The following is a 15,526-nucleotide window of genomic DNA, read 5'->3' as shown; positions in this document are numbered from 1 at the left end:
CCAGGGACGTATATAAACGTCCTTGAATAAAGTTGTATAAATTCAAAAGTTCACGAAACACAAAATAATTTTTTTTAGTTGATTACTAGTTATTTGAAATGAAACCGTATGGTTTCGCCCCCAAAGATTTTCGGCACAAGTTTCCAAGAGAATATTATATGCGGTAGATATTTTGTTATCTGTCCTATAAAAAAAATAGTTTTTTTCCCCTTTTCTTAATTAGCAAAGTACTATAACATTTTGTTGTTAAAATTATTGGTTCTGATTATTTATTTCATTGACTTAATTGATGTGAATAAACTATCAATTTATTAATTTTATAAAAATTGTATTTATCAATCGACATCTTTTTGGATAAAAACTGATTTTTTTTTAAATATGGTGCACTATATGCAGTGCAAACATATATGAAAAGCTGGAAATAATTTTCCACAATTCTAATTAACTGAATATTTTAAGGCAAACAAGTTAATCCCAGGTAGACAGTTTGTAATATAAGTTGACAATCTGATTCACACCCCCCCCCCCCCCCCCCCCAATCAAAATTATCGCTCAGACTCGGTTGAAAAGAAGTGAACCCTCCATTGCTGCAAAATGTAGCCCATCTCCTTTTCTTTTCTTTCTTTTTTAGCTTACCTGAGCCAAAGGCTCGATCACATGAGTTTTTCTGATCAAGATTTGTCTGTTGTCTGTCGTTGTTGGCAACGTCATAAACTTTTCATCTTCTTTCCCAGAACCACTGAGCCGATTTCAAACAAACTTGACACAAGGCATCACAGGAAGAAGAGGGGATTCAAGTTTGTTCAAATGAAGTGCCACACACTATTTTAAGGGGAGATAATTTAGAATTATTAAAAATATGTTGGTGTTTTTTCAAAAATCTTCTTCTCAAAGACTTTTAGACCAGAAAAGCTCAAATTTGTATAGAAGCATCCTCAGTGAGTGTAGATTTAAGTTTTTCAAATCATGGTCCCTGTGGGTTGGGTGAGGCCTCAATGGGGGATGAATTTTTATATAAGAATATGTAGAAAGAATCATTAAAATTCTTCTTCCCAAAAACCATTTGGCCAGAAAAGCTTAAACTTGTGTTGAAACATCCTAAGATAATGAAGATTCAATTTTGTTGAAACCATGATCCCTGTGGTATGATTTGGCCACTTTGGGAGGGAAATCAAATAGAAAGATACAGAGAAAAATCTTTTAAAATCTACTGGAACAGTATTAAGTCCAAAAGAGCAGAAACTTGTGTTAAGCACAGGTTTGATAAAACCATATGATTCCCTAGAGAAAAGAGGGGCCACAAAGGGGGCGGGGGTTATATAGGAATAGAGAAAAATCTTCTTACAAATACTATAACAATAAAAAGGGATTGGTATTTACATTTAAAATATGTGGATAAAACTCACATTTAAAAAAAAAAAAAATTTAAGCAAGATTTAATGTATTTAGTTGTCAAGATATTTTGATTTTGATACTGATTTGATCAGAGTTATGGCTATTGTTGCTCAGGTGAGTGATGTGGCCCCTGGGCCACTTGTTTCTTTTTTTTTTTTGGGGGGGGGGGGGGTATCAGATAAAAAAAAATCAGAGAGGGCTACATCATCGCAGCTTAAGCGAACCCCCCCCCTCCTTGGTCTTTCATCATTTACAGAGCCAAGGGTTTTCTGTCTCATAATGTGGTCTAGCTTTTTAATTACTTGGTTGATCAGTAAAGTTTTGGCCAGTCTCCCTAGATATTTTGCAATTTGTACCACAATAGAATTAAAGCTAGCTTATTCATTTTTAGTTGATACAGATGTACCCCTTTTTCAATATTGCTGGTACATATGTCCTACACAATACACTGTACATGTTAAATCTTGTCTCTACTGATTTACATGGAAGTCTACCCCTTTTAACTCTGTCTTCTGCCTACAGCTTTTATTTGATAATCTACCACTGTTATCAATATCCATTTTGCTGTTTTGATAGATAGCCATTTTAAAAGCCACTGAAGGCCATGCATTCATGAAGTATATTGTTGAATTTTTTTTCCAATTTTGTACTTTTATATCAAAAAATAATTACATGTAGTTAGATGTAAAAATGCTCTTATAACAAATGTTGGCAGGTAAATGAAGCAACTTTTAATAACAAAATCAGACTTCAGTGTATACACCTTTTTCAACAACATGAAATGATAATTGCTTTTTCAATGCTTTAATGTCATTTGTACTTCTTTGACAATGCAAAATGCTCCAAATGAAAACTTTTTTACAGATTTTGGCATCAATGAACAGAATTATGGATTCAAAAGTAGAAATCTGGTTAAAACAAGACATAATTTTACATGAAAAGTAATGTACATGTACATCATTTTTAAAAGAGGCATGAGAATTTACATCAAAAAGAAGAAAAGTATCTATATTAGACAATTTAAAAACAAATTTTGTTTAAATAAAAGTCTCTGTGCTATGATAATAAGAATTTTACAGGGAATTTCAATTATCCTAAATCTATTTTCTTCTAGTAATGATTTATGAAAAATTAATACATGTATTTCATTAAGATTAAACTCATTCAAACCCCCTAGCAATGACCAAATAAAACCTCTTTCACACATATAATCTTAACTGATTCAAATTTTATCAACATGGCAGACTCCTCATTCTTTTAACAGACCAGTGAAATATTTTTACCAAATCATAAAAAATCTTGTGCTTGCCAACCCATAAGTAGAACCCTCAAATGGCATGGCAAGCAAAACAATAGTCAGTGTTGATGAAATACTTAATCTGAAATCTCTCTGTAATAATTAAAACCCTGTACATGTACTATATATTACATGACAAACTTCAATTTATTCTAAGGAGAATAAAGAAAATAAAGTGATTGTCAATCAACATCATCTGTTCAAATACTAGTATGCTGATGTGCATCCAGATAACTCCCATTAACACTTGCATCTACACAAATAAGAATGAAGTGAATCTTAATACTAAGATATCTACAAAAACAGAGAGAATATCAAATGTGAAATGTTTACAAGTACGCTCCTATTGTCACCATTCATAAACATCATATATACAGAGGATGGATTTGTCGCTGGGTCAGCTTCTTCCTGCAGGTTGGACAACATCGTTGAGTTGTAATGGATGCTTTGATACAAGGCTCACAAAACACATGGCCACACACTGTAGAAATCAACTGTCTCCCACTTCTCTGTATCTGTGGATCAGAATCTTAAGTCATTTACATCTATCTCAGAATAAAGTAGTACATGTATAGTCTGATATTTGAGACCAAATAAGCATACAGCAATATAAGAATATTATTATAGAGAGAGATTTCCATATCAAAGTTGATATAAAAAGAGTGATTAGAAAAGAGAAATTTAAAAGAGAGGAAAATAAATACATATTCATCCTATTAAATCGTACAAGTATTTACGAAAGATCAAAGACAACTGAGAGCAACATATATACAATTGCTCGCTAAGCCTTCAATGGCATTACATGCCTTACATTCATACTGTACACGTAGCACATTTGGCTGTATATTCCTTTTTGCGTTTTTTGGCGGAGAAAGGTTTCCGTTAAATCATGTACATCTCTAACTAGCTTGCATGCATGAATAAGTATAAGTATTACCAGAAAAACGCTAATTCAAATCCACGCTACCGGTAACTAGTTGAATACCAGGGTATTCAATTTTTGCAAAATATCGTACATGCTTAATATGTTTAAAGTAACTTATAAGCCAAAAATCATATACTTATCCGTATTACATCGGTTTACAAAATTCTGACATAAACTATCTATAGATTCTATATATTGTCTACTTAAATCATAATATTTTACATGTATTGAAATACCTGTTTTTTGTTATCCATACAAATTGGACAGCTAATTTCTTGCCTTGGTGATCTCAAAGAATCATTGGCATTGAATGATTCATTTCTAAAAATAAAGACATAGACATCATTTTACTACCCACCTACATCTGTGATTTCTATTTTGAAAGCAGGTAAATCCTTCGAAAGAGAAAAACTCATTGAAAAATTTAAAGAAATTTTGATTCTACAACCAGTATATTGAATTTAATTTTTGTTCTGTATATTGATCATACAACAAATTACAACAGTGACAGAACAAGCCATTTTCTAAACACACTGAATACTATGAGCCAGATAGGACTCATAAAAGAAATATATATATATATATAGATATTTCTAACCCTGCATCCTCAAAGGACAGAGGAAGAGGCAAGGCTTGGTAAGACTCCGAGATTTCAATGACATCATTCTCTGAATCATCCAAGTTAACTCTGTCAGATTGCCTTCTGGTCCTTGAACCCCTCCTACTTGTTCTAGGCCTTGCCCTTGGTTCTTTGCAACAAATAAAAAAATAATGTTTTAAAATACATGTACTTATTAATCAATAGAACACCCTAGATTCAGAGCTATTGATAAGTCTTTTTTCTTACATGCCCTGGAACGTGTTCTTCAAATCAAATTTTACAGATGTATTTCATATTCATGTTGGTAGGAAAATTTATGACAGGTATGAGTATTTCCGTTAAGTATTGAATTTATGTCGTACCCTGTAGGGTGTGGTCAGAAAATCATGTTTGAATAAAAGGATTCATCAGTAAAATGTATGTACTTTCATTAATTTTGAGTATTTCAGGGACGAAAACTCCATGTGTGTTTATTTTTGGACAATTATCAACCTGGCTTTTACCAGTGAATGTGGCAATATTTCAGATAAATCTTTGTTAATTTCAATGTTGTAAACCTTAACATGAAGAATATTCAATGTTTATGTCTGATATATTGATACAGCTATATAAGATGTGTATCGTGAGCAAATAGAATATCACATTACCTGTAGATTCTGTTCCAGGAAGCTATAAAAATACATGAGAAAAATTGTAATTATATTTTTGTGAATAAGCTTGCCAAGATATAGAGAAAAGTCTGGATAATATTTTTTAAATTCATCATTTTTCTATCAGAAGTTTTACACAGATGTACTGTAGACGTACTTTTGTCCGCGTGGTATTAATTTACGCTATGAAGGCGGGCACAAATTTTCAGCGGAATTTTTTCCCAGTGTACTTAGAGTGCATTTTGGAATGAAATTTTGAAATTGCATAACATGAATAAGGATAATCGGAAGTTACTACATTATATAACACTTGCATATACGTGTACCCAATGTATATCGTTTTTATCTATGCAAACTGTCAAACAAATCTGTATTGAGAATTCACATAAAAAATAATTAAATCTCCTAAAGATTTGAATTTTCTGTAAATTTACTTGCATGAAATTTAAACTTTTCCCAGCTTGAGATAACGGCACGTGTCAGACAACAAATAGCCCCAAGCGGGTCTGTCTTTCAATGACCCAATTAACTACCCGTTAAGACCCGAGTTTTTACTGCAATTTTTAGATCCCTTTGTGCTCTGACTTTTAATTGATAAAACTGATCAACTCATAATTTAAACGACATGTGAACCCATAAATTGATAGTTAATTAAAGACGTTGTGTTTCACAAGACGATTTTAGCCAGCGTCGTAACATCTTAACGGCTAACTAATGACTACCGATCAGTGCACATCTGATAATCACTGTTCACTGTGAACAATTCTTACAATTTAAGTCCAAAGTTGGACAAATTCTAGGTAATGAAAATCGCTCAGAACTAAATTTAATAATTATTATTCAAATAATTTTTTTTCATCAAAAGAATCCGCGTAAATTTTTACCCGCGGATTAAATTGATATTGTGATTCCGCGGAATTATGACCCCGTGGAAAAAAATACGTCTACAGTATTTTAATTACAAAAATATTATGTTATTTAATGATTTGTATAGATTTAAAATAATTTTTAATAAGTCCCTGTATAATATTTCATTCAATATGATTCTAAAATATATGACAATTAAAAACTATAGACTTTTAGGAGCTGGCATGTCCACATATTAAATAACAAAGCTCCGACAAAACAAACACTATAATATAACAGTTACTATTATGTATTTGACAGTAAACTTACAATGATAATGCTTGCGTCATTAGGGGCAGGACTCGTCAAATCAATAAAATCTGCATCCAAATCTGTCAGATCAATACAGGATACATTTTGCGGCTCAGCATCTGTAATTAAAAAGTTCACACATTTGTAGCAGTACATGATGTCATCTCAGAAACCTTTATATTTTTGTTATGAAACCTCCTCAGGCTCAGTTTCATTAATAGATGTAAGCTTGGTTCCTGATTTTTAACAATTTAACTTGATACTGTATTATTTACTAAAAATTCTTCCTTAAAGCTGCTTGGTCCGATTTTTTCGTTATTACAGTATCAATTTTTTTTCTAAACAAATTATTTATCTTAAAAAGTTATGGACTTTCTCCTATTTACACCAGCGGAATCAGTCTCCTTTCAAAGTTAGAAATATTCAAAGTAAATAAAATTATTTCTTTTTGGGCAAACGAAAAAACAAACCAAAATGCATCGCGGGAATGTTTAGAAAAGGAAACTGTTTGGTTTCGTCCCCCGAACAATTGGGGTTATTCAACCTGCATGCTATGCATCGATTGTAAAGAAAGCAAACTTCAGAAATATTAGCGAACAAAACGTACACAAGTTTATTTGTAATTTGTCTGATCATTTCGACCTTTATTTAATGCGATGTCAAAGTCGTAATACAACCATACCCGTCTCGTCTTCAGGGGTGAATTTTAACATGAGGCGAAATAACGCGGTACCCTTTTATGTCTTTTGTTTTGTTGGCAAATTGTGTACGTATTTTTCTTCATTGAAATTTGGCTTAATTGACTGAGAAAACTACAGCAATGTCTATTATTATACATATACTTAGCATAACCATCGTTTAAAAGCGTGCATAAAATTTGATATAAAATCGGACCAAGCAGCTTTAATGTACATGCAAATAAATACAGTCATATCTTCTAAGATTGCACATCCATAGCACCAACTTTCCTTGGATGCATGATGCAAGAATAATAAACTACAGCTTCTGTTAATACAGGGCATCAAAAGTCATCTCCCTCTATCTATGAGATGTTAAACTAGCAAGAAACACTTATAACATTATAAATATAGTTCATATATGTACATGTATAACCAATCTTCACATCTGCTGGTGAACAAAATAAACATTTTATTTACAACACCTGTTGCTAGAGTGTAATCTCAGTGGATTTGACCAGCTTTGATATTTAGAATGATACCTTCACCCAGTAGTCAAAATTCCGGCGCCATATCAAACTCGGCCAATTTGAGTCAGAATTAAAAATACATATGTAAAGTTATGAACTATAACATGACCTGAGTTTTATTCATAACAAGAGGTGGTGAGGTCTTTATCTCAGATGAGTATTAAAAATGTTAACAGCAAAAATGGAAAAAATAGAATTTGAAAATTTTATGCTCAAATTGCGACCATTTATATCATATATGTCCCTTTAATCAAGAGACTGTACTGGTCCTAGTTATATAATCCTACCTTACAACACCAATCTTTGATGAAAAATCATAATTACCGTCATCATTTAGAATAACCGGATTGTTATTTTGACGTCTGCTCCTACCCTGCAATGGTCTTCTGGATGTAACCTATTTTAGAAAGTACAAGATGTTGGTGTAGCTTTTCTCTTGTTATGTATGGATATCATATAATCAGACTATACAGTATACTACATATATCATTAGGTCGCAAGATGTTGATCAGCTAAGCTGTTGATGTATCATATCCATAACGTTATGCGTTATAATAATTTTAAATGTTTAGACAGATTTAAACCGAGAAAATGTTTTAAAATTTTCAGAGTAGATAAAATAATGTAAAATTGAAATTTTCAAACTAAATTCAAGTTAAAATAATACAGACATTGTCATTCCAACTACACTTACTCGTATAGATCTCGTATTTCGACGAGTCGGAATCTCCATCATTCCATGGCACTGGAACTCTTCTGTGAAAGAAGATAAAAATGTATGAAACTCTTCTGTAAAGAAGATAAAATGTGGTCGTCATTACTTTGTAAATAAATTTTGACAGACGGTGAATGATATAATTAATACCCATCGATTATGCGCAATTTATCTCGTTTCATACATAGTGTCATTTTCTGCGTTCGCGATTGAATTGTTTTAACCATAATAACTTGAATCACAGATGAGAAACACTGAAGAATGCAGTTATTTCAGTCAGAGGACCACTACATCTTGCATGATGGGGAGTTTTCGTTGTGGTGTTGTCGACAGTCAGGATCTCTTGAAGCCAAAAAAGGTTTTCATATGAAATAACTATTGTTATCAATCTCGACTACTTTTGATTTCTTTCCTCCCTCTTCAATAGCATATAAAAAAACAGTACAGTTTCCCAGTACGGCAAATGTGTATTTAGTGCAGTGCTTGATGCATAAATCAGAGTTTCCTCTGTTTTGATTAGATGTAAATTTTCACTTTACTACTACAAGTTTCACATTTTAAAACAGTGAAGTAGTAGTAAAAAATGTTTTAAATAAGGAAGTATGCTGAATGAACTATAGTTAAATAATATTGTTGAATTGAATGCTTCCCTTTGAACAAATTACTGTCAATTTGTACCCAAACTGACTTGTCCCCAAACAGACTCATAATCAAAAAGTCTGGTCATAACCAAAATTCTGTGGTCCACTCGTACCCAAACATTTTGACTTCACTAGTCGACTAGTCGACTTGTATAACATTATGAATTTTGTAATACTTTCACAGGTATTGCTGTGTGTTATATTTTTTTGATTGCATGTAAACAGAAATTGTCCATCAAATGTTTGATATAGGAAACTTAAATTATTTGTACCTGGTAATTATATCAAAACTTAAGGTATAGTCATATAGGACACTTAAATTATTTGTACCCGGTAATTACAGTTGAACTTTGGTATCTCAAACACCGATATCTCGAATACAATGGATTTGTCGAAATGAGTTTTAAGTCCCAACCACTTATGCTTTAAGTATTCTACCCTTGATATCTTGAATACTTGGATATCTCGAAGTTTTTAACCAGTCCAATCTAGTTCGAGATAACGAGGTTTGACTGTATATCAAAACTTAAAGGTAATCAAGTCATCTTTTATATTTACAATCCAAATATCGTTTTTTACAACCATATTTTCGTCACAATATGAAAAAATACACTCATTATATTGATATTTAATATATAAATATTATTAATTTTGGTAGAAAATCATTTATTTAACTCTTAAGTTGAGTTCTTGTATGTGCACTGTGACCCATGCATTGTTTTGTAGCTTAAATTTATGTATATACATTTTCCACTCATTTATTGGTACCGGTAATTGAATCTAATTACTAATTCTGTCTCTTGTACATAAAATGTGTTCTTTTAATTTAATGTTTTACTCTTAAATCTTGTCTCAAGGAGATGAAATATGCCTGGCTTGGAATCCAGTTTGCATTGGTCTTGTGTATGGATTGATTGGAAAGATAAAGGTTCATCCAGGTATTAAGTGTTGCTAGAGGACAATTTATTTTCCAGTGAAATCTTTATATTTTAATTAACCCACCACACAATGATTTGATTGATCTTTATTTTATAGAAAACATGTAACATTTCGATTAAAATCTATTTAATTATAATAATGGTAATATGTTTTATTAATACAATATTTTTGTGTGTTGACAGATGATGACTGGCGACTGATTTTAATCAAACAAAAATCAGTGGTAGGAAGTGTGTTGGATGATCATCAGATTTATAAAGTCAACAAAGTCATTATTTTACCACTCTCAGATGCCGACCCTCAAGAATTCGATTTAGATGTAAGTGTTCTTTTTTTTTTTAAGTACGTAAAGTGAGACTAATATAGTGGTGCTCTATGATTTATTTCAGCTTATAGTTAAGGCTGCATGAAGAAAACTTTGTTTTCTATACAAATTTCTAAATATTAAGTATCATACAAATATTTCACAAATATGGCATGGATCTGAGAAAGTCTGAAAGAAAAGGATGCTTTATGTTTTTGCGTTAAAAATTGATTCTTTCCTGTTAATTGGTTTTTATGCAATGTCTAGATTTGATTTAAGTCCTTTCTCAGATCTGCTATCATTTGTAATTCTTCATATCCCCTTGGTATTCGCATTGCATAACTAGATCCTGTTGTGAAAAAAAGTACCGGTATTGCCCACACTAATGTGTTTGTCAGAGAAAGTGAAAAAAATCTCCCTCAATGTGATGGTTATTATATACACCTATGATATAATTAAGAGAATGCATAAAAATATATTAAGGTTAATTGTAAAGATACATCTAACCAACTTTTAATCACGATAAGTCTTCTATGTCTTTTATATTTGTTTAGAATTGTTTTCAACTTTGGGCTCAACTGAGAAAATTATTCATTTTCAAAATAAGTATTTCAGGGAAGCCCTGAAAGACAGTCATTGCAGACAGTCATATTGCAAATAAAGTTGGTTTACAGTAATTGGTGTTTGTATTACTGCTTGCAAGTGCCCTCTTAATTAAGGGGCCTCCACACCCTTTGGAGAAGTTCTGCTTACAAGGCCGTACATGTATTTCTAAATTACTTAAAGATATGGAATTCTAGCATGTTTAATTTTACTTGAAAATGACGGGGGGAAATTAAAATTTTGGGGAGAAAAAATCAGCTAAATTTTAAAATATGACTGCTATTCATGAAAACAAAATTCTCTGCAGTTTTGGAAATTGGGACCAGCGTGTCAGTAGATTGTAGCTTCACCCATTGTGCTTCAGAGACAGACACTAAAATTTGGCGATATAAGCTGTTTTATATTGGGTTAAAATCTCTATGTTGTGACGTACTGTCACGAAAAGAAAAAGTTATAGGGTGTCAAGGATCCGTTCAGTTCAGTTCAGTTCAGTTTATTTTCACTCAACACCATATAATGGTACAAGAGGTACATAAGAAGAACAAACATATTTACATATATACAATATAGTTGTAAAGTTCAAGAAAGTAAGTGGGTTGAACGAACAATATGATTAGTTTTTGAAATAAAGAAACACAGTTTTCTTAATGTGATATAATCGACTGAAGACATGATTTCATAAAACAATACTCCACCTTCCTATTTCAACCGGAAGATGATGATTTGTAGTTCTAAACTTAACTAATATTTTTCTTAATTTACTGGGTAACAAGAGTAAGTAGCGTTCACATTCAAAATTTGTTTTATAAATTCTATATATAACACCCTTAGTCGATTCCTGAATATCGTTATGCCATTTTTGTAAAAATTGATCTCTTAACCTTTGGTATGATTTTAGAATAAAGGAAGCAAAATATAAAGTCTGTGTTGAGATTGAAAATGTTTAAATATCTGTATAATCTATACCTTTTTAGCTTTGCAATGTACATCATTTTGGCATAAGGAAACCCAAAACAATTTCTCAAACTGGAATTCAACAGAAACAGTTGCAGAATGCATGGAAGACAATTAAATCGGGAATGGACAATGTCAAACCGAAGAAGGTGATGGACTAGCTTATTTATCATCTATTTCTGTCCTCTCTTAGATGCCCAAAACCAGTAATTTTTCCCATGAAACATGTTTGAAAAGAATCAGGATGAAGGAATCACTGAAATGACTTATGAAATTTTGTTATCAATTCAATATGATTGATATCAATGTATGATATAAAATGATGTATTGCATTTTGATTTGTATAGTAAATTACTGATAAAACTCCGAAAAGTTAATGAATAGATTTTTATGATACTAAATCTGCCTGCAATTGGTGGATTGGTTTTATTTTATGCTATCAGATTGAATCATTTTGCAATGTTGATAGATAATGGCTATTGTCATAATATTACAGAAAGATGTCAAAGATAAAGAAAAGTTTGTCAGAAGAATAATGGAGGTGAGAAAATTAAGAGTTGAATTATCTATACTGTTCTGACTCAGTATATGGAGGTGATCAGATAATTATAAGATATGAATTATCCACTCTTCTGACTCAGTATATGGAGGTGATCAGATAATTATAAGATATGAATTATCCACTCTTCTGACTCAGTATATGGAGGTGATCAGATAATTATAAGATATGAAATATCCACTCTTCTGGCTCAGTGTATGGAGGTGAGATAATTAAGATATGAATTATCTTCTGTTCTAACTCAGTGAGATAATTAAGATTTGAATTATCCACTCAGTACTGAAACACTATTTTTAAATAGCTAGTGAATATCAATCTTAATGGTTTCTTTTCACACGTTGGCATGAATAACTCCTTGTAGAAACTAACCCATGCATAATTTTGGGTAACCTACTTTCTATTAGGTTAACATTGATAACCTAGCTTTGATACTAATTAAATTTGATGGTTAAAATATGTAACAGTTGTACCCCTTTTCCTTACTTTATAAAGCCAGGAACAGATCTCTCTGTGGTAAAAAAACAATTAATCTACATCATGTCTGTAGTACTTGCTAGCTTTTGTAGGTATAATATGATATACCGGTAATGAAATATGTACGTATCTCTTTACAAATTTTCTTCATTTTGCATTGTAGATAGAAGATTAAATTACTACCTATAGTTGTTTGATGTGTAATTTTTTTTGTTCTTAAGCTGGTATATTCAGCAATATTTTCTTGAGATAATGTACTGTAAAAATTATGTTCCAAATATTCTCCTATTTGAATTAGGGATACCAATTATAAATAAATTAGACTAGGAATGCACTTTCATTAAAAATAAGAAATAATGGATAAAATACCAACATGTATGTATAAAGACGATTAAATTGTTTTCAGGTCAAACTCATGTTTTTACAAATGTAAACATATCAAATAACTAAGTCTCTTAATTTTTTTTTTGTCTCTGTAAATTTGATATCAGTATAATGAAGATCCCTTGCTGATAAATGGCAATAAGTGCAAAAATTGAAATAAATTTTGGTTTCATTAAATGCTGAGACAATTCATTATATGTCATATGAGTAAAAATTCCTTAATGGGACTGAAAAAAACTTTTTAAACTACAAAAATCAAAGTAATATCATTATAATGTTACTTCAAAGTCAATCAAAAACATCAGAATAGTAGTTTTCAGCTTTGGGATTGGCGATTAGTGCTAGGCCGGCTTGTTTTTGATTGGCCAGCCAAAGAATATCAGACAGGAATCTCAGGATAAAGACTTGTTAATTCTTCCACCTAAATATAATTTAAACCATACTAGGTTTTGTAAATTGTTGTTTGTGTATTAATTGCACAACAGGAGCTGCAGAAGATGTTCACAGATTCGGACTCATTCTACTACAGTGAGACATTTGATTTGACCACCAGTTTACAGCGACAACATAGTGAAGGGTACCAGTCAAATAAACACCTCCCGCTTTGGCAGCAAGTGGACCCTCGCTTCTTTTGGAACCGGCACATGCTAGATGAGCTGATCCAAGCAGACAGAGACCCAGAGGCAAGCATAATTTGCAGACATGATTACTTTTCACTTGTTCCTACCAAAAAAAATATGCACATCTTACATCTTTAAAGAAACTTTGAAATGACCTTGTTCAAATCATTGCACTTCCATTTCCCATCCCAAAGAGCTTGATCTCCTCTTAATTCTTCCTAGAAATAACAGAAATTGTATACAAAAAACTTTATTCATATCCACTTAAAGGATGTGCATTTTATAATATTTCTGGAACATGCATGTACTTGTATTTCAAAACTAAAATACTGGATCCCTTGCATTAATCTTGCTGATGCAATGTTCTTGTTCTAATACATGTATTCTAATTACAGGTAGAAAAGCTTTATTCTCACTGGATTATCCCAGTAATCCAGGGCTATGTCCAGATAGAGAATTGTGTGTTGGATTTCACTCAGTCCTCAACATCAACCCTAGATCTCAGTCCGGATTATGGAAACTCCAGGCATCTGGAACCTCTGGAGTACCAGTTAGGAATCATTTCCAGACGGAGCATCCATAGAGCAGGTACCTCCCTAAATGTTTGATTTTTTTAATGTCTTTAAGGTTTGAAATTGTAAAAGTTTCAAGCTTTTATTATATTTTGTCTGTCTAATTAATTCTGAAATGAAAATCGTTTGAAAATTGTGAACTTCCCCCCCCCCCCCCCAAAAAAAAAGGCTAATCATGTTAAGGTTGTGAAATTATATATTGTCTTGTTGTAAGTTATAAAAAGGTTCATTCCTGATACCTAGCAAATGAAGTGCATTGTTCAAACATTTTTGAATGAGCTGTTTTGTAGTGTTAAAATGTGATTAACCCTTGCTTTTACAGAATCTATTGTATTTTTGAATGAAATGTAAAATATTGTTAATGCATGTATGTTATAAAAATTCCTTTAACAGAATGAATTGTTAAAGCATGAGAAAATGAGCTGCTTAGTCACTGTTAGTAATGTTGATATGTTATTAAACCTTGCTTTAACAGATTGTTTTGAGAAATTCAACTTAAACCTCCATTTTTTAGGGACAAGAACAAAGATGCGGGGTCTTGATGAAACAGGAGCATGTGCCAACTATGTAGAGACGGAACAGGTAAGAAAGAATTCAGGGAGAGACACAAGTAAGTTGTAAGGACTTTTTTCCAACCCCCTTGATTTATTCAATAAAATATGTTCAAACCAAAGAAATCTATAAAAAAAAATCTGACTCTCAAAGTTTATGATGTTGCCAAAAATCATGAATTTGTTTCATTTTCAAAATGTGAAATCATTTACTGTACAGTGAATGTTAAAAGGGGTTGGCAATTTTTTTGTTCTAGTTTCTAACATTTTTGTGTTTATATATGTGCATGCACATTGTCTGAGAAAATCTTTATATATCCTAATATCAATTGCAAGTAGATATCACAAGAACTATAATTCAAGTATAAACATTGTGTCAGTATTCCTTTAGGGGAAGTAAATTTGTAGATTGCAATGAAATCCCTGACTCAGAGTTACCTCACCCCCTATTAATAGAATGCACAATTAGATTCATGATTAAGGTCATGTTCCAGCATGCGATGTGTGCTTTTGTATCGTACCATAGTCTTCTTGTAAATCTTGTAAAATGAAATGCTTAGGTTTAATTGCAAGGTATTTTACTTTAGTAAATTTCTATTTTGAGGAAAATCATTGAGTATTTAACAAAAAAATTTGTTCAAGTTAGTGTGTATGGTGTAAAATCAATTCCTGTGCTCTGTGTTAGAAGACAGGGAATAAATATAGGGGTGCTGTTGCAGTTAAAGGATAGGTTCATATTGAAAGGAGTTAGAAATTTACTGACTGCCTAATTTCCATTAGAGGAAAAGCTGTCTTGAAATAGCAATACATTCTCGAAGAGATTTATTCATTTGAGTATTAACCTCCGTTTCCCTTAGTTTGGGGCAATACATGACTTACAAAACATGAAATGAACATTACTTGGTGCGATCATTCTTTATGTAGTGCAATTTACTTAGGAAAAAAAAATAAGGGAACTACTATCAGAATTCACAGAG

The 15,526-nt window shown here is 31.8% G+C and overlaps 2 protein-coding genes across 2 annotated transcripts in view; one reads left to right on the top strand and one right to left on the bottom strand.

The window, feature by feature from the left end:
- Window positions 1-2,182: 2,182 nt before the first annotated feature.
- On the bottom strand, window positions 2,183-8,038 carry LOC105328980 (E3 ubiquitin-protein ligase RNF4). Its single transcript, XM_011430071.4, has 7 exons — window positions 7,928-8,038; window positions 7,558-7,630; window positions 6,045-6,145; window positions 4,866-4,887; window positions 4,216-4,366; window positions 3,854-3,938; window positions 2,183-3,207 (listed from the first exon to the last, which is right to left on the bottom strand). The coding sequence occupies exons 1-7, from the start codon at window positions 7,967-7,969 to the stop codon at window positions 3,058-3,060; spliced, it is 624 nt and encodes a 207-aa protein (XP_011428373.1). The 5' UTR covers window positions 7,970-8,038; the 3' UTR covers window positions 2,183-3,057.
- Window positions 8,039-8,061: 23 nt separating this feature from the next.
- Window positions 8,062-15,526, top strand: part of LOC105332899 (phosphatidylinositide phosphatase SAC2) — a 66,256-nt gene continuing 58,791 nt past the window's right edge. The window contains exons 1-8 of the mRNA XM_066068842.1: window positions 8,062-8,306; window positions 9,447-9,527; window positions 9,711-9,847; window positions 11,410-11,538; window positions 11,886-11,930; window positions 13,292-13,489; window positions 13,822-14,014; window positions 14,513-14,580. Coding sequence (XP_065924914.1) covers window positions 8,210-8,306; window positions 9,447-9,527; window positions 9,711-9,847; window positions 11,410-11,538; window positions 11,886-11,930; window positions 13,292-13,489; window positions 13,822-14,014; window positions 14,513-14,580 — 948 coding nt within the window. The 5' untranslated portion in view covers window positions 8,062-8,209. The remainder of the gene's footprint in view (window positions 8,307-9,446; window positions 9,528-9,710; window positions 9,848-11,409; window positions 11,539-11,885; window positions 11,931-13,291; window positions 13,490-13,821; window positions 14,015-14,512; window positions 14,581-15,526) is intronic.

Source organism: Magallana gigas, chromosome 8 (assembly GCF_963853765.1).
Source record: "Magallana gigas chromosome 8, xbMagGiga1.1, whole genome shotgun sequence".
Classification (NCBI taxonomy): domain Eukaryota; kingdom Metazoa; phylum Mollusca; class Bivalvia; order Ostreida; family Ostreidae; genus Magallana; species Magallana gigas.
The sequence above is the reverse complement of the archived record's forward strand: the minus strand, read 5'-3'. Positions and strand labels throughout refer to the sequence as shown.